The sequence below is a fragment of the Pleurodeles waltl genome, chromosome 5 (assembly GCF_031143425.1).
Source record: "Pleurodeles waltl isolate 20211129_DDA chromosome 5, aPleWal1.hap1.20221129, whole genome shotgun sequence".
NCBI classification, from domain to species: Eukaryota; Metazoa; Chordata; class Amphibia; order Caudata; family Salamandridae; genus Pleurodeles; species Pleurodeles waltl.
This window is the reverse complement of record NC_090444.1, coordinates 301,653,105-301,673,181: the sequence shown is the minus strand read 5'-3', so window position 1 is coordinate 301,673,181 and position 20,077 is coordinate 301,653,105. Positions and strand designations below refer to the sequence as shown.

The 20,077-nt window shown below is 41.9% G+C and overlaps 1 protein-coding gene across 1 annotated transcript in view; it reads right to left on the bottom strand.

The window, feature by feature from the left end:
- PPP1R21 (protein phosphatase 1 regulatory subunit 21) overlaps nt 1-20,077 on the bottom strand; it is a 448,835-nt gene that overhangs the window by 53,871 nt on the left and 374,887 nt on the right. The window contains exon 20 of the mRNA XM_069234042.1: nt 13,122-13,220. Coding sequence (XP_069090143.1) covers nt 13,122-13,220 — 99 coding nt within the window. The remainder of the gene's footprint in view (nt 1-13,121; nt 13,221-20,077) is intronic.

Below are 20,077 nucleotides of genomic sequence, written 5' to 3'. Positions count from 1 at the left end.
GTTTAATGACTTCCATACACTCATTTGAAAGGTGTAGGTAGCCAAATTCTAAGATTTCAGGAGCCAGATTGCTAGTTTGAGCGATGCTGGATTAGGGTGTCTGATCTGTTGTTTGTGTTGTGATAACAGATCTGGTCTGTTTGGGAGTTTGATGTGAGGTACTACTGAGAAGTCCAACAGTGTGGTGTACCACGGTTGGGGAGCCCACGTTGGTGCTATGAGTATTAGTTTGAGTTTGTTTTGAATCAGATGGTGACTAGGAAAGGAATGAGTGGGAGAGGGGGAAAAGCATAAGCAAATATCCCTGACCAATTGATCCATAGAGCATTGCCCTTGGACTGAGGGTGTGGGTACCTGGATGCAAAGTTTTGGCATTTTTCGTTTTGTTTTGTTGCAAACAGATCTATGTCTGGTGTTCCCCAGCGGTAGAAGTAATCTTGTAGAATCTGGGGATGCATTTCCCACTCGTGAGTTTGCTGGTGATCTCGACTGAGATTGTCGGCTAACTGATTGTGAATGCCTTGTATATTAGGCGAATGTTGTTGTGAATTGCCCAATGCCAAATCTTTTGTGCTAGGAGGCATAGTTGTGACAAGTGTGTCCCCCCCCTGTTTGTTTAGATAGTATACTGTTGTCATATTGTCTGTCTTGACAAGAATATGTTTGTGGACTAGAAGGGGTTGAAAAGCTTTTAGTGCTAGGGAGACCGCTAGTAGTTCTAATTGATTTATGTGTAGTTGTTTTTGTTGATTGTCCCATTGTCCTTGTATATTGTGATTATTGAGGTGTGCTCCCCACCCAATCATGGAAGCATCTGTTGTGATAATGGCGTGAGGCACCGGGTCTTGAAATGGCCGCCCTTTGTTTAAATTTACAGGGTTCCACCATTGAATCAAAAAGTGTTTTTGACGGTCTATCGACACTAGATCCAGAAGTTGACCCTGTGCCTGCGTCCATTGTTTTGCTAGGCACTGCTGTAAGGGCTGCATGTGTGGCCATGCATTTGGGACAATAGTGATGCATGAAGCCATCATGCCTAGTAGTTTCATGACAAATCTGACTGTGTACTGGTGATTAGGTTGTATGTTTCACACCATAGTTTGAAAAGATTGAACTCTCTGTGGGCTTGGAGTGGCAATTGCTCTTTGAGTGTTGCTCCAAAGTATTGTTGTAGTTGGGATGTTTGCAAGTGAGATTTTTGGTAATTTATAGAAAAGCCTAGCTTGTGTAGTGTATCTATTACATACTGCATGTGATTTTGACACTGGTGTTGAGTGTTGGCTTTTATTATCCAATCGTCGAGATATGGGAATACATGCATGTGATGTCTCCTTATATGAGCTACTACTACAGCGAGGCATTTTGTAAATACTCTGGGCGTTGTTGTTATCCCGAAGGGCCGTACCTTGAATTGGTAATGTTTGCCCTGGATGGCAAATCTGAGGTATTTCCTGTGAGATGGATGGATGGGTATATGGAAATACGCATCTTTTAGATCCAGTGTTGTCATGTATTCTCCATGTTTTAGTAAGGGAACTACATCTTGTAGTGTGACCATGTGGAAATGTTCTGATTTGATGAAGAGGTTTAATGTCCTGAGATCTAAAATTGGTTTTAGTGTTTGTCTTTTTTGGGAATAAGGAAATATAGGGAGTAAACCCATGTTCCTTTTTGGTGGTGAGGTACTAGTTCTATGGCTTGTTTTGTTAATAGTGCTTGTACCTCTATTTGTAACAGGTCTAGATGTTGTGCCGACAGTTTGTGCGCTCTTGGGGGAACATCTGGAGGGAAATGTGTCAACTCTATGCAGTAACCATGTAGGATAACTGATATAACCCATGTGTCCGTGGTTATGTCTGACCAGTGTTTGTGGTAGTGTGTTAATCTTCCCCCTACTGGTGATGTGTGTTGGGGAAGTGTGACATTGGAGTCACTGTTTGTTACTGGGGGTCTGCTTGGTAGGCTGAAACTTTCCCCTTGAGCTTGGGAATTGTCCCCTGAATGATCCACAAAACCCCCCTTTCTGGTATTGGTACTGGAGGTGGATGCCTCTGAAGGTTGCTGTCTAGAACCTCCCCTAAATTGTGGTTTTCTAAATGTCCCTCTATACTGGGAAGAGTAGAGCGCGCCCATGGCTTTGGCCGTGTCAGTGTCCTTCTTCATTTTTTCGATGGCTGTGTGACACTTCCGGCCCAAACAGTTGCTGCTGATTAAACGGCATGTTTAACACTGCCTGCTGTATCTCAGGTTTGAATCCTGAGCTTTGTAACCAAGCATGTCTCCTGATTGTGACAGCCATGTTTACAGTTCTTGCGGCGGTGTCAGCGGAGTCCAGTGCCGAACTAATCTGGTTGTTAGAGATGGCTTGCCCTTCCTCTACCACTTGTTGAGCCCGTTTCTGAAACTCTTTTGGTAGATGCTGAATGATGTCACTCATTTCATCCCAGTGGGCTCGGTCGTAACGAGCAAGGAAGGCCTGCGAATTTGCAATACGCCACTGGTTGGCCGCTTGTGACGCCACTATTTTCCCCGCTGCGTCAAACTTGTGACTTTCTTTATCAGGGGGTGGTGCTTCTTCTGATGATTGCAAGTTTGCACATTTCCTTGCGGCACAAACCACTACAGAGTCCGGTGGGAGCTGCTGCGTAATGAACGCTGGGTCCGACGGGGGTGGTTTGTACTTTTTTTCCACCCTCCGAGTGATGGCTCTTCCCTTAACCGGCTCCTGAAACACTTGCTGTGCATGCTTAAGGATGCCTGGTAGCATAGGAAGGCTTTGGTATGAGGCATGCGTGGAAGCCAGGGTACTGAAAAGGAAGTCATCCTCCAATGGTTCCGAATGCATACTGACATTATGAAATGTCGCAGCCCTGGCCAAGACTTGGGTATAAGAGGTGCTATCCTCTGGTGGCAATGGTTTTGAGGGGTAGCACTCAGGACTATTGTCCGATACAGGGGGGATCGTAGAGGTCCGAGGGATCTACATCATCCTGTGTTTGCACAGTATGTGTGGGTGACTGCAGTTGGCGTGCCAATTGGTGACCTTGTCCTTTGTGGTGAATGTGGTGGCGATATTTCTGGAGAGAAATGTCGAGTTGGTGATTTCTCTCTAGCCACTTTAGCTCTTGGTTGATCAGTTTCAGTCTCTGTCTGTGGTTGAAAAGCCAACGTTCTCTTAAATTTGAGAGGAGGGGCAGTTTGAATCCTTCCAGTATCCTTATAGATCTGTATTCTTGCTGGATTTTGATCAAACTCTTCAATATCCAACTCCTCTTCAAACCTGTGCCTCTCCTTCAGTGGCTTGGAGAGCCCATGTTCCTCGTATAAGAGGTCTTTTTCGGCTCCAAAACCGGTTTTATCGGCACCGAAATGCCCATGGTGACGGTTGGCCTCCGCTCTAAAAGGCTCTTTCGTGGCTTAGTGGCTTCGAGCAGGCGATGCCGACTTTTTTCGACGCCGGTTTCTCAACTCGAATCGGAAGATTTCAGCACGATCTTGGCCTTCTTTGGTGCCGACGGTGTTGCTTGGTCACCACTTTTTTTATGGGTTGAGCCATGGCCTTCAGGCAGTGGCATCCCCGAGGCCTTTTGCTTTTTCGACTGACTTTGGGGTTGGGTCGGGGCAGGTGTATTCACTGTTTGGCCCACTGTCGGCGGTCGGTCTCCGTCGGAGTCATCCGATTCCGAACCCTGGATGGAGATAGCCATCTCCTCTTCGACATCGAGGTTTTGCGATGATTTCGACACCATCTGCAAGCATCTCGCCCTCTGATCTCTTAAGGTCTTTTTCAACCGAAAGGCCTTGCAGGCCTCGCAAGTATCCTCTCTGTGTTCCGGTGACAGACACATATTACAGACCCGATGCGTCGGACAGAAACGGAAGGGGTCCGGTCCATGAGGCTAGTAATTCCAAGTGGTTTTTGTGATAAGTCTGTTGGACTGGAGTCCCATTCCCCCTGTATAGTGAGGTTGTTGAGATGAGCTCCCCAACCTATTATTTATGCATCTGTTGTGATTATGGTCTGAGGCACAGGGTCCTGAAAGGGCCGCCCTTTTGATAGGTTGGCATGATTTCACCATTTCAGAGAGTGGTAAGTTTGGCGGTCCAACAAAACTAGATCTTGAATTTGACCATGTGCCTGAGACCATTGTTGAGAGAGACATTGCTGTAGTGGCCGCATGTGAAGTGTTGCACTGGGCACTATTGCTATGCATTAAGCCATTATTCCTAATAGTTTCATTACTAACTTCACTGTACAAGTGTTGTTGTATTGTAGTTGTGATATGAGATTATGAAATGCTTGAATTCTGACTGGATTTGGGTATGGTAGTTCTGACTGAGTGTTCAGAATTGCTCCTAGATAACGGTTTTATTTGTGATAGTTGCAGGTGAGATTTTTGGTAATTTATAGTGAATCCTAGATTGTGTAAGGTGTTTATAGCGTATTGAGTTTGTTGTTGACAAATTTGAATCCTACTGGCTTTTATGAGCCAGTCGAGGTATGGGAAATCATGTATGTGTTGTCTTCTGGGGAATGCTGCAAATACAGCTAAGTGTGAACACACTTGGTGCTGTTGTTACTCTGAATGGTAGCACTCTAAATTGGTAATGTTTTCCTGCTACATTGAATCTTAGATATTTTCGATGTGCTGGATGTATGTGAATGTGGAAATAAGCATCCTTGAGTTCTAATGCTGTTTTTGTAGTATGGGAATGACGTCTTGTAGAGTGACCATATGGAAGTGTTCTGAAAGTATGCATAGATTGAGGGGTCTGAGATCTAGTATTGGTCTGAGAGTACCATCCTTTTTTGGTATGAGGAAGTATAGTGAATATGCCCCTGACCCCTGATGGGATATAGGTACTATCTCAATGGCCCCTTTGAGCAGTAGAGATTGTACTTCTTGTTTTAATAGAGTGAGATGCTCCTTAGTTAGTTTGTATGAACAAGGTGGAATGTTTGGTGGAGTGGAAATTAGTTCTAGACAATAACCATGTTGGATAATTGATAGAACTCACTGATCTGTGGTGACATTGGGCCATTGTGGAAAGAAATCTACCAGTCTTGCTCCCACAGGAGATATGTGCTCTGTGGGGATGGTGAGACAGTCACTGTTTATTGGATTGAGAGGAACCTCTGGAAGTGGACAGTTTACACTCTTCCTCTATTGCTGGAGCCTCTATAGAAGCCTCTAAATGATCCTCTAGTGTAGAACTGTGAGGATTGTTTTTGTTGGGAGGTTGCTGTTTCCGTAGCTGATGGTTTGAAACCCCTCTAAATTGTGGTCTACATAAAATACCTCTGGTGGGTGTGGTATACAATGCACTAATGTCTTTAGTTGTTTCCAAATCTTTTTTTAAGTTTGTCTATGGTTGTGTCAACCTCAGGGCCAAATAGATGTTGTTTGTCAAAAGGCATGTTTAGCACTGCCTGTAGCATTTCAAGTTTGATACCTGAACATCTTAACCAGGCATGTCTTCTAATAAGCCCACTGGTGTTGATTGATCTAGCTGCTGTGTCAGCTACATCCATAGCAGACCTAATAGCGTTATTAGGTATTGCTAGCCCTTCATTTATTTACTATTTGTTGTCCCCTCTTTTGGTGTTCTGGAGGGAGGTATTATAATAGCTCTTCCATTTCATCCCAGTGTGCCTTATCATATCTAGCCAAAAGAGCTTGCAAATTGGCTATTCCCCAATGATTTGCAGCTTGTGAAGCTACTCTTTTCCCAGCTGCATCTATTTTCGTACTTTCTTTATCCGGAGGAGGGGCATCTCCTGTGGACTGACTGTTAGCCTTTTTTCTTTCTGCACCAACTACAATTGAATCAGGAGGTAATTGGATTCTTATAAACATTGGGTCTGAGGGTGCTGGTTTATATTTTTTATCCACTCTAGGAGTTATAATTCTAGCTTTAACAGGCTCCTGGAAAATATCAGAAGCATGTCTGAGCATTCCTGGAAGCATTGGAAGACATTTGATCTGTATGCATTTGCACATTATGATAGGACGCAGCTCTAGCCACTACTTGATTGTATGCAGTATTGTGTTCTGGTGGCAAGGGTCTAGCAGGATATAAGTGTAGATCATTTGGTAGAATAGGATCAGTGACATATGTATCCCATGGATCTTTATCCTACTGGTCATCACTAAGATCATCCCTATGTGGGGATAAAGATGATGTGTGTGGTGATAATTGTGCTGCATATGTGGGTGATATTGGTGGTGTGGAAGGAATAGCAGGAGAATGTGGTGGTGAAGGATCTTTATGTTTTATAGCCTCTTCATGTTGTTTATCTTTGAAGGCCTTTTTTGATGGAGGTAAATCCTTTGAATGTGTATTTTTCGCTGTTTAGCGTCCATCACCTCTAAAATAGGTGGTATGTCCATGGATTCATGAGTAGAATTAGTTTGCTACCATTGTCTTTCGACTCCGAAAGTTTGTGTTTTGTTTGAACCAAAAGCATCAACTCCAAAGGTGGTGTAATTTTTTCGGCTCTGAAGATGTGCTTTCTGATTTTAGGCTCTATTCCGAGTCTGGTGTAGGAGTCTGTTTGGTCGATGCAAAATGGACTTTAGTCTTCAATCTCGGTGCCGAACCTGCAGGTTGGTCATCAGGACTTTGTTTTCGAATCCAACTATGGCCCAAAGGCAATGGAGGACCGAAGACTAGTGCTGGAGTCTTTTTAAGTATTTTTGTGTGGTGCGATGGGGCAGTTGAACTCACGTACTGCACCGGAGACACGTAGTGATTATCATCATCGAAGTGTTGATCGGAGTCTGAGTCTTGGATGGAAAACACTGCCCCTTGCCGAACTTCTTCTTGAGCATGTTCTTCACCAAAGATATCTGGTGTGTCTTCTATGGATTTAGACACCATTTTGAGACAACAAGCTCTATGGTCCAGAAGAGTCTTTTTAGATTGAAAAGATATACAGATGTCACAATTCTCTTCTTGATGATTTGGGGATAGATAAAGATTATACACAAATGTTGATCAGTGTACGGACATTTAGCGTGACACCAAGGACAGAATCGAAACAGTTTGTTCCATTAGACCTACATTGAAGTAGGCCCTAAAAGGGTGAGAAATTCGACCCCGACGGTTTAAACCGGATCGAGTATAGATGGAAACACGATAAAAACAATACTGACAATATTATAGTAAAGACAGAAGTACCAAACCGAGATCCACCGTAGTGAGAAGAAGCACGTCCGAACTCGACGGCGGTAAGAAAACAATCTAACAAAGGACTAGATGCCCATGCGCACTGTCACCGAGAGGAGGAGTCACTCGATCTCGTGACTCGAAAACCTTCTTCGAAGAAAAACAACTTGTAACACTCCGAGCCCAACACTAGATGGCGGACTTATGCACAGCATGTCTATCTACAGCTACACATGCCATTGAATATATATATATATATATATATATATATATATATATACACATACAAACACATATACATCCGCTAAAAAAAATATATACACAATTATTTTAATATTAAAAAATAAGATCTAAATTAAAGAGAAATATTTCATTTTAAAACAATTGCTGACAGGTTTCAATTTAAAAATAAATAAATGTAGATTAAATTAGATAAATGTTATACATGACTGAGTTACCTAATACAAGAGAAATAAATAAAATATTTGACTTAGGTGGGTTTAATTTGAAAATTAAATCTTTAAAATAATTTCAATTCAGTTGAATTTACTTAAATTTATAAAAATGAATGAAAATTTAGTTAAAAGTGCAGTAACATTTAAACCAAATGATTCTACATTTAAGACACATGTAAAATTATTGAATATTAACATACAAAAATTGTAAGCTAGTTTTAAAAACTTTAATGAGCTTTTTTTTAGTTTCCCTACATTTTATCACAGAGATCTCTGCCCCAACTGTGGAGGTTTCTGTCAAGTGTGCAGAATTTAAAGCACAGGGTTAAGACAATAATATTACCTTTAAGGTCATATTTGATGTTTTTACTGACTCTACCTCCTATTCCCCACTTTGGAGTACCTTGACACTCGTAAACAATAAATAGCCAAAAGTAACTAAGTTACTCCTATCTATAAGAGTAGATTTATATGTGTAGATTTAATCAAATGGAAAATGTTACTTACACAGTGAGCATCTGTTTGTGGCATTTAGTGCTGTAGATTCACATGCTTAGCATAATCCTGCCATCTAGTGTTGGGCTTGGACATGTGCAAGTTCTTATTCTTCGAAGAAAGTCTTTCAAGTCATGAGGTGAGTGACTCCTCCTCTTGCTGGAGTAATGTGCATGGTCATCAACTCCATTGTTAGATTGTTTTCCCGCAAGGCGGTCGAGGATAGAATCTAAAGCATAGCTTAGTATATTGAGATGTTCATGCTAACTTTTTTAAAGAAAGTCTTTCAAGTCACGAGGTAGTGCGACTCCTTCTCTTGCTTGTAATGCGCATGTTCATCAACTCCATTGTTAGTCTGTTTTCTGGCATGGCGGGTGAGGATGAAACATGGAGCAAAGTGTAGTAAAAAAAAAAAAAATGGCCATGCAAAAGGAGTTTGTTAGAAATACTGAAAATAACATCAACAAGCATAGACGTCCAGGCAGGAGGGTGGGCACATGTGAATCTGCAGCACTACATGCCACAAACAGTTTTCTACTTGGAAAGTACTGCTTTCCAATCAAGGCCTTTGTGGCTGTAAATGCACATGCTTAGCATAGACTGTAATGCAGCGCTCCTCCATAAGCGTTAGCTATCCTGTAGAGAGTTTTAGCTGTTTGAAATAGTGTATGCCAACACTGGCTTGTTCACGGGACAGTACATCTACACAGTAATGTTTTGTAAATGCATTCGGTATAGAGCATATAGCTGCTTTACATATGTCAGCTACAGGTATATTTACTAGGAAGGCCATTGAAGCTCATGTTTTACGAGTGGAGCAAGCTCTAGGAGGAATGAGTAAAGTTCTTAAGTTTTAGCATATCATGTTTGGATGCATTTAATAATCAATTGTGCAATGCCTGATTTAGAGATGGTCCTTTCTTTGTGAGGTTTTGAGAAAGCAACAAATAGTTGTTGTGTCTTCCCTAATGATTTAGTCCTGTCAATGTAATACATGAGATTGCATTTTATGTCTAACACATGCACAGCTCTTTCTGCAACTGTTGCCGGTTGGGGAAAAAAGACAGGCAGTTCAACAGAGTGATTAAGGTGGAGTTGTGAAACCATCTTTGGAAGAAATTTGGGGTTGGTGCAAAGTACAACCCTACCCCTATGTATTTGGAAGAGGTGTTCTTCTAAAGTTAGTTCCTGAAGCTCACTGACATGTCTAAGTGAAGTGATAGCAACCAGGAATGTTACCTTCCTAGATAAAACACAGAGGGGGCAGGCGTGGAGGGGCTCAAACTGACAGCCCATAAACCTTGTTAAAATAATATTAAGATCCAATGTGGGAGCATGTGGCACCCTAGGAAAAATGACTCTTTTAAGACCTTCCAAGAAGGCTTTGATGACTGAATTTCTGAATAGAGAAGTGTGTTGCCTATTTTGTAGTCATGCGGCTACCACCACTAGGTGTATACTTGTAGATGTAAAACTAGACCAGAGGTATGCAAATTAATTACGTAGCAGACAATGTGCTGTACTTTGGCTGCTAAGGTGTCAATGTGTTTGGAATTAAAACAGTGAACAAATCTTTTCCATCTAGCAGGCCTGAGTAGTAGGCCTATGTGCTTCTTTGATAATGTCCATACATGTGGGAGATTGAGGTAACAGAATTCTAGGACTTCAGGAGCCAGATTGCAAGGTTGAGGGACCTGGGATCCGGGTGCCTGATTTTGCCATGGTTCAGCGTGAGTACATCCTGCCTGCTTTGCAGTGTTTTGTGGGAAACTACTGGCAATTCGAGCAGTGTGGTGAACCATGCCTGACTTGCCCATGTCGGAGCCACCAGGATGAGGGTGAGTGATGTCTGCTGAAGTTTGCAAACCACAAAGGGAAGCAGTAGGAGAGGTAGAAATCGGCAAGCAAATATCCCCGACAACTCATTCATAGTGTGTTCCCCTTGGACTGTGGGTGTGGAAACCTGGAGGCAAAGTTTGGGCTTTTGGCTCTTTCTGCGGCGGCGAAGAGGTCTATTTGTGGTTTCCTCAACACTGGAAGTGTTGGAGAACTTGTGGGAGGTGTTCCCACTCGTGGACTTGTTGACACCTCCAGCTAAGAAGGTCTGGAAAGTAGTTGTCCTCTTCTGGCAGGTACTCTGCTAATAGGCGTATGTTGTAGTGGAGAGCCCACCTCCAAATGGTCTGGGCTAAATGGGAAAGCTGTGGGGACTTGGTACCCCCTTGCTTTTGGAGATGAAATATGTCTGTTTTGATGAGGACTACCTTGCCAATGAGGTAAGGAAGGAAGGCTTTCAGTGATAGGTGAAAAGCCAATAACTCTATGTGATTTAAGTGGCAATGTCGTTGGTTGGGTGTCCAGCGGCCCTGGACAATTAGATCTTGCAAGAGGGCTCCCCATCCCATAAGGGAGGTGACTGTTATGGTCTTCTGTGGAACTGGGTATAGGAAAGGCTTTCCTTTTAACAGGTTGTTTGTGTTCCACCACTGGAGAGAGTAGTAAGGCTGATGGCCAACCAACACTAGCTCGTCTGTCTAACTGACTGTCTGCTGAGTCCAGTGGTGCACTAGGAACTCCTGCAACGGACGCATAATTAGCCTGGCATGAGATACTATGTCTACGCATGAAGCGATTATACAGAGGAGACGCATAACTGTTTTCATTGTTACCTGTTGACTTGGTTGAAATTGTGGAATGACTGCATCCTGGCAGTATTTAGGTAAGCTATTCCTAGTTCTAAGTTAAGAACTGCTCCCAGGTAAAATTGGACCTGAAGAGGTTGAAGGTGGGATTTTAAGGCATTGATTGTAAAGCATAGTTTGTGAAGTAGGTTTATGGTGACCTGAGTGTGTTGATTAGTTGTGCTTTTGACTAGGCAGTCGTTCAGGTATGGAAAGACATGTATGCTTAATCTGTGCGGGTGAGCAGTTACCACAGCAAGACATTTGGTAAATACTCTGGGCGTGGTAGTGACCCCAAAGGGGATGAATAGGAATATTGTTGGAAATGGCCCTCTGTACAGGGTCAACCCCAAACGTTTTGCCTTCCTCCTCACTTTTTGCTGGATATTTGCTTGGTTGGCCATCGGATTCTATGCATTTTACCAGTGCTAAAGTGCCCATGCTATCGCCCTAAAACATGGTTTGATAGGCATGTACCTGACTGGCATATTTAATATATATGTACGTCCCTTGTAGAGTGGTATACTGTATCGCGATGGCCTTTACATTAAATGCCAACAGTGTGCCTGCAGCACTTATTGTGCCACCCACTTAACTAGCACCTACTGCCATGTCGACTTGGGAAGCGTTGAACGCCACTTTTATTACATATGCCCTAAAGTAGGCCCTAGATAACCCACAGGGGCAGTGTGCTATGTAATTAAAAGATAGGACATGTACTGTTGACTCCCAAATTTGTTTTCCACTAATGTGAAGCCTACCCCTCTCATAGGATAACATTGGGGGTCCTTATTATATTTAATAAGCTGTAATTCCTGAACCAGAGGAGATAGCTATGCCATGTTTGAAACCTATGAACTTGTAATGGTAAACCCACTATAATGGTAAAGCCAAATGCATCACTACAAGCTTGAAAATGCCATGTTTAGAAAGCCAAAACAACAGATGATGGACGGAATGCAGAGCGAATCAAACATTCACCCCCAGCCACAAATCTGGGTTTAATCCATCAGTTTTTTTGCTTACCGTGCCATTCCAGTTTGGACCCAGTCATATGCAAATCCGTATTGACCCTGTTCCCCATGGGAACAGTCCATCCTGAACTGCCAGGCCAGGTCTTCTCTGAACCAGAAACAAACACCCTAGGACCGGTTTCAGGGTATCACCCTTCATCAGCCAGGCTAGCTTGAATCTGGTGGCATAGCAAGCACGGGACCCACGTCTGGGCATACACTTCCCACTTGGGGCGACAAATGCAAAAACAACAGATGATGGACGGAATGCAGAGCGAATCAAACATTCACCCCCAGTCACAGATCTGGGTTTAATCGTTCAGTTTTTTTGCTTGCCATGCCATTCCAGTTTGGACCTAATCATATGCAAATCAGTCTTGACCCTGCTCCCAATGGGAACAGTCCATCCCGAACTGTCAGACCAGGGCTTCTCTGGACCAGAAACCAGGGAGAGAAAAGCATAAAAGGGGGGATATAGAAGGAGAAAGAGAAAGATGAAAAAAGAGGTGACAAAGGGAGAAAGCAGGGACATAAAAATGTACAGGTGTGAGTTTGAGGGGCAAGGTGTATGTAGTCATGGGTTAAAAATGCAAGAAGGGGGATCAAGACTATGCAGCCGTGGTGCTCTGTGCAACAACCGTCTGCAGTGCCAGCAGGAACTTCTTAGTAGAATGTTTGGGAACCAGCACTTATTTTTACAAATTAAGCAGTGGAAAGGGGTCAACACCATACACAAATATAATTAATCATGGTTATAACAAACAACGAAAGCACACCCAAAACGTATTTTTATCCATCCCTCCATCTATAGCCCAAAATATGTGCTGTGGGCCATACCTGCAACCACCAGTGCAAATTAAATAGTGCCTCTCTCACATTATCGGCATCTATATTTGAGGCTCAAAATCCAACGCAATCTGCTGTGTCTTAAACCATAGGATTATAATGGTCAACGTGGTCAATGTATGGACTGATCAGAAAGATATATGGTTTCCATGGATCTCTTGCTCTGGTTAAAGACCAGGGATTAAAGTAAAAATAAATCACGCAGAAATACAATAATGCCTCACATCTGACTTATTTCTTGCAATTATAGCAGGTCTGTACAGAGAAGTGAAATATTTTAAGAATAACAGAACAACATTTGCTTTTTTCGCTCTAAGGTCTGGCAGTCAGAGTGAGCTCTGCACTCAAAACTATGAGTAAATGTTTTGTGCATTAAACAAAAGCAGGGCTATTATACAAATAGGCTATTCTGAACAATGTAATTCGGAGCAAGTTCAAATAAACCTCAGTCCAGCACCCACCTGCAACCTGCTGATGCTCTGATTGGCTGATTTAATCTCTTCTGCTAGGAACTCCTTCGCCTTATCCGCGATAGTTAGACGTTTGGCAAGTGCACGACACTAATAAGTAAGAAAAATTGAATGAGTACAAGCAAAAGTACATGCTCATTTAAATTAAATTCTGAAATGCTTACTTCTAAAACTATACATTTAAAAAACACTAGTTTGGAAAAGGGAAAACAATTGTTTTTCTAATGGTTCATGTATAATTTAAACAACAACTACACCACAAATGTCACAATTTCTAACAGACTAGACTCTGGAAGTTTCAACAACACAAACAGAAGAAATCTTAACATACATCCGAGACCATAGGTGCCTTCTGGTGTAACACTGGCAGAGCATTACTGCCAGCGAGAAGAATATTAAAGAGGATATAGTGAAAGGTAAGCAGCAATTAAGCTAATAAAGCATAACATTAACAAAACTGTATATCTAATGTCTAAACAGAGTGTCAGTACACTTCAGTCTTGGCCAAATTATGTTGATAAAGGCTGCCAGTCATAATACATGTGGTGGCTGGCTACTAACAGCAAACATCCATCAACGTTTCTATCTGTTTAGTTAAGCACTCTAAAAAGTGCTCCCAAATAAACTTGCTCAAACTACTGGTGATTATCGTTGTGTAAAGAATTTTATATATAACATTATTATAAAATAACAGTACTCAGAATAGTGCTGAAGGTTAACAGAACTATTCCTTATGTACCTGTAATGATATTAAGTATAATATTTTTAATGACATCCAAAGTAGTCCTAATCAAGGTTTAAAACGTTCATAGCAAGAGGAGGTTCTTTCTCTTTCTTGGCTCCCAAACTCTGGAACATCTTACCAGATAATATTAGAGGGGCAACCTCAGAGAATCTATTTAGGAGCCTCTTAAAGACTCAAGTCTTCAGAGAGATCTAATCTATGGCTGATCAGTCTTATGTCCGCTCTTTTATTACTTCTTACTTAGCGCTGGGACGCTCCTTTTTAGAGCAGCTGTTTGCGCTTTACAAATACATTTCATTTAATCATTCATTCCTGAAGAACCACCTTCTGGGGTCAATAATACATTGTTTTCCTTTAACCCAGTGGATAGTGGAATGAAAAGTGTTCATCTGCCTATGGAATCCTCTCAGTGCACAACACTGATTCCAAAACTGGTATAATAGAATTGTTTGTTTGATATAAGAGAAGGCCATGCATCTTTCCTTTGTTAAATCAAAGGAAGTAGTCATAGTCAAAATGCTATTTTAAGTACTTAGTAAGGAACTTCAGTCTAAATGGAGCATCTGTGTTGGCATAAACAGAAGTTGTCAAGGTGTACATTTAAGATCAAGGTGCAGATGTGTGTCTGGTACACGTGTCATGGGCCAACACATTGTTGGCAAAGTCACAAATACCAATAAATGCCCACTTCAAAATAGCATGAAGCAACCAAAAATCATGAGAAGTTTGTAGGGCAGTTGGAGGAACTGAAAAAGATACTTTGTGATCACTGCTACTGCTTTGCTCAGATATAACACAAGAGCTATTGCTACAAATATCTCCATGTCACTGACTGGCAAACAAGAACCATCTCATGTACGTTTGTAGTCAAAAGGGAAGACTATATGGAATTTGGTCTGCTAATGGCTTACCCTGGGGCTGAGATTCTGAAGGCAGTGTCTGCATGGTAACATTTGGAGTTAAGCAGCTGTGGCACCGAAAGAATGACTCTCCGCTAGCCCTCTCAAAAATTATTTGTTAGAACTGACCATAAGCTCTTCTTAGACATGCTTGAGCTCCTTACATTTTTCAGACAATGGATCCGGAGCAGATCATATAATCACTGACATAACTGAGGTTAAGATTTTGAAAATCTTTCTCCACAATCCTTGTCACTTAAGCCGCTGATTACCCATCTCTTAACTTTAGGCAGGACTGCCTTCAGACGCACAGCCTATCGGCAAATTGGCTTGACCAGTGAGCAGATTTCTAGATTGATACATTTTTATATGAAAAAGAGTCCATGCTACAGAACAAGGAGGTGGGAGGCAGTGAGGTTCTGCAGATCGACAGTGTCCATCAGAAAGAGAGTTACAGATAGTAAGTAACGTGTTCTTCTGATTGATACTTCTGACCGCAGGTTCCTCACCTTGTGAATAGTAACTCCAAGGTGGTAAATCTGTAGAATGCTAAAACCAAAAAGCCCTGCAGGACCAAATGGGCAAAAAGCTCATCTTCATAGACCTGAACTTCAAGGAGATAGTGCTTTGTGAATGGGTGCAAAGATGCCCACATTAGGAGACTGACCGATATCCAATATAGGCACTCCGCTTGCTAGCACAGGAATCGAATGAGCCATCAATCCCTCAGGTGGCTGCTTCTAAGCTTGCACATAGCAGATTTTACTGCAGCAGACTGTCCAACCAGAGATGGTTATTTTCTACACTGCCTTGTTCTCCTTTGCTCCTGAGAAGCCCACACAGTTGATTGTCCACTCAATGGTCCTTGGTGTGTTCAGTGTAGAAACTGAGAGCTCTTTGGGGTCCAAATGTTGGAGTCTCTCCTCTTTTGAGGGGCGAGGCAGGGCAAAGAAAGGTGGAAGTGTGATAGCCTGGATGACATGGAAAGGAGTTACCACTTTTGGTGGAAAGGCAGCTGGAGTTCTCAATACCAGTTTTTCTGGAATTTTTTTTGAGTGTCTGTATCTTACTTGTGCGATTATCTGAAACTATTGCAACCAGAAAGACTGTTTTCAGGTGCAAGAGACCTAGTAGACATCTGGGTGTGTTGGCTCAAATAGGGCAAACATTAGAAAAGTCATAAACAAATTCAAGTCCCACTACGGCATTGCAAAGGGCTTAGGCGGAAACCTATGCTGTAAATGTTTAAGAAATCTCATCAATAAAAATGCTGTTAGTTTAAAAAGGAGATGAGGAAAGCCTACCTATTACCAATCTAACCTATAATGTAAACTTTAATTGGACATTACATACACTATTTTTGGAAATATCATGCTTTTCATGCGCAATACACTCCCCCCCCCACCCCTCAATCAACTCTACTGGCTACCTGCCACTTGTTTGCTCTCTCACAACACTCAAGTGAACAGGGTATTGTGAGAACACAGTTACTCTCCTTAGACACACTATACATTTTCTCTTGGCTGTGGAGAAAACTGAGCCAGCTGCAGGGTCATTCTTCTCTCTACCGCCATCTGTGGTACAATCCACCAGTCCCAGTACCTTTGTTTTCTTCAGTGAATTTCTACGTTTTTTTTTAATGCTATTTCTCAACTATAATGTCCCTGTAATCTGGGTTTTGAGTGGGTGTGTGAGTGGTTATGTGTGTGTGGCTGGCTGTGTGGGCCGGTGAGTGGGTATGGGATTGACTATGTGGGTGTGTGAGTAGGTGTGTAAATGGGTGTGTAATTGTTTTGTAGACCTGCGATTAGGTGTGTGAGTGGTTGTGTGGGTGTTTAAGTGGATATGTGCCTTTGTGAGGGGCTGTGTGGGTGTGTGCGTGGGCTGTATGGGTGTGTGAGAGGGGCTATGAGAGTTTATGTGGGTGTGTGAGTAACTGAGTGATTGAGTGTGTGAGTAGGTGTGCGGGTGTCTGAGTGGGTATATGTGTGTTTAAAAAAAAAAAAAAATAGGATCTGAATATGTAGATCCACTCAAAACCTCAATGATCCAGGTGGATCTGCGGATCCTTGTGCACAAAAAAAGCAAAGAAAAAAAAAGGACAGTTTCTTGCCCATGAGGGGGTTCCTTACAGACCCCACTATCAGTCCCATGGGGTCAAAGTATCTCTACCCTGACCCCTTTTATCACTTTTAAATTTTAATTTCCCCAGTGGGAATAAGAGTCCTGATCAACAAAATAGGGGCCGCAACTTTCCTTTCGGTTGCGGAAAGCTAATCAGGGCATTGCTGTTAGCGTGTGGATCTACGGCAGATCGAGGTCTCGAAATATACATAAATCTTTTTACTTTAAAAACTCCAAAGCTACAGATTTGAACAAATTACAAAAAGCACTCTTTCTGGACCAAGACCTACCTTTGTGCCAAATTTGGTGTAAATTCATTCAGCGGTTCCCCCTGTAGTCATGTCTAAAATCCCTATGAGAAACTGCAGGGGGAAAACACATTTTGAGCACCCCTTTTTCCACGGCCTCTGCTTGACAGATCACCTCAAAACTGCAAGGCATATAATTGAATCTCTGTAGATTTTAACTTAATGTTTAATTGTTTAAATGTTGATTAGATGAGTGCAGGTGTGTTGGAGAATTATCATGTCGTATAAAGTGGCCTAAAATAATGCAGATGTATTATGTAATATCTATGTGTTTACTATTAGTATATTAAGATAGACACAGACTTTCTTAATATTCATACATGCAGAGCTTGAGAAAGTGAAAACACTTTAAAAGGTTGCTATAGCTTTTGCCCAACTTCCAAAGTAAAACTTAGTGTGCACTTTTTTAAAACTCCTGGTGAACTCCCATTTCTGGTGTGCACCTCACAGCCAGCCCATAACCCAAACTGAAAGAATCATTGATGTGAGATAATAAAAAATAACAAAAAATAAAAAGAAAGAAAAGAAAAGTGTGCTGGTACCGTAAAGCAAGCCTCACATCGCCCTGCTGGCCATGCTGATGCTTAGTATGGGCCTGTCTTTGCAGCCAACTGAATTCACTGTCATGCACTTCTAATTACCCCACATATTAAATTAGCCATGACATCTTCCATGACATTATTAATGACATCACTACACCATTTGCAGTGAAACTATTGATGAGAAAACTGTGTATATCGAGGGTGCGAGTTAGTTACCTGAAGGCATAAGTTACAGTTACTTGAGATAACTATAACTGGTGAATTTCTATGGTTTTGAGTGACTAAAATCTGAACCTAAGTATAACGTCCTTGTAACCTTTACTTTATTTTTTTAAGTGAATTTCTAAGGTTTATTAAAATGTTATATATGTATATATATATATATATATATATGGAAAATGTCACTTACCCAGTGTACATTTGTTCGTGGCATGAGACGCTGCAGATTCACATGCTGTGCATTATCCTGCCATCTAGTGTTGGGCTCGGAGTGTTACAAGGTGTTTTTCTTCGAAGAAGTCTTTTCGAGTCACGAGACCGAGGGACTCCTCCCTTTCAGCTCCATTGCGCATGGGCGTCGACTCCATCTTAGATTGTTTTCCCCGCTGAGGGTGAGGTAGGAGTTGAGAGTATACTAGATGTGCCTATGCAACGGAGTAGGTGTGTATGTACATAATGTGTATTAAAATAATATTTATTTACAAATCTTATTCAACTAACAACGGCTACAGGCTCCCGGGGAGGTGGGAGGGCGCATGTGAATCTGCAGCGTCTCATGCCACGAACAGATGTACACTGGGTAAGTGACATTTTCCGTTCGGTGGCATGTGTAGCTGCAGATACACATGCTGTGAATAGACTAATAAGCAATAACCTCCCCTAAAAAGCGGTGGCTTAGCCTGTAGGAGTTGAAGTTGTTTGAAATAATGTTCTTAATACAGCCTTTGTGAATACATGAGGCGTAGACCAGGTGGCTGCCTTGTGGCGCCTTTTTTCCTAGTGGAATGCGCCTTTGGTGTAATAGGTAGATCTCTTTTTGCTTTCATATACCATGTTTGAATACACTTAACTATCCATCTGGCAATGCCTTGTTTGGATATAGGATTAGCGGCATGAGGTTTTTGGAAGGCTACAAACAATTGTTTTGTTTTACGAAATTGTTTTGTCCTGTCAATGTAACACATTAGTGCTCTCTTTTTGTCTAATGTATGTAAGGCTCTTTCGGCTACTAAGTCTGGTTGTGGAAAGAAGACTAAGAGTTCCACTGTTTGGTTTAGGTGGAACGGCGATATGACTTTTGGTAAGAATTTGGGATTTGTACGGAGAACCACTTTATGTTTATGTATTTGTATAAAGGGTTCTTGTATAGTAAATGCTTGTATCTCACTTACTCTTCTAAATGATGTGATAGCTATTAGAAAGGCTACTTTCCAAGTTAAGTATTGCATCTCACAAGAGTGCATGGGTTCGAAAGGTGGTCCCATGAGTCGCGTTAATACAATATTAAGGTTCCACGAAGGTACTGGTGGTGTTCTTGGGGGTATGATTCTTTTTAGTCTCTCCATAAATGCTTTGATGACTGGGATTCTAAAAAGCGATGTTGAATGTGTAATCTGCTGATAGGCAGATATTGCAGTGAGATGTATTTTATTTGAAGAGAATGCTAGCTTAGACTTTTGTAAGTGTAATAAGTAGCCTACAATGTCTTTTGCGGAAGCATGCAGTGGTTGAATTTGATTAGTGTGGCAGTAGTAAACAAATCTTTTCCATTTGTTTGCGTAACAATGTCTTGTAGTGGGTTTTCTAGCTTGTTTAATGACCTCCCTACATTCTTGTGCAAGGTCTAAATGTCCAAATTCTAAGAGTTCAGGAGCCAGATTGCTAGATTGAGCGATGCTGGATTCAGGTGTCTGATCTGTTGTTTGTGTTGCGTTAACAGATCTGGCCTGTTCGGTAATTTGATGTGAGGTACTACTGATAAATCTAGCTGTGTTGTGTACCACGGTTGGCGAGCCCAGGTTGGTGCTATAAGTATTAGTTTGAGTTTGTTTTGACTTAGTTTGTTTATCAGATAAGGAATGAGTGGGAGAGGAAGAAAAGCGTGAGCGAATATCCCTGACCAACTGATCCATAACACATTGCCCTTGGACTGAGGGTGTGGGTACCTGGACGCAAAGTTTTGGCATTTTGCGTTTTCTTTTGTTGCGAATAGGTCTAATTTTGGTGTTCCCCAGCATAGAATGTAATTTTGTAGGATCTGGGGATGAATTTCCCATTCGTGTGTTTGTTGGTGATCTCGACAGAGATTGTCGGCCAACTGGTTCTGAAT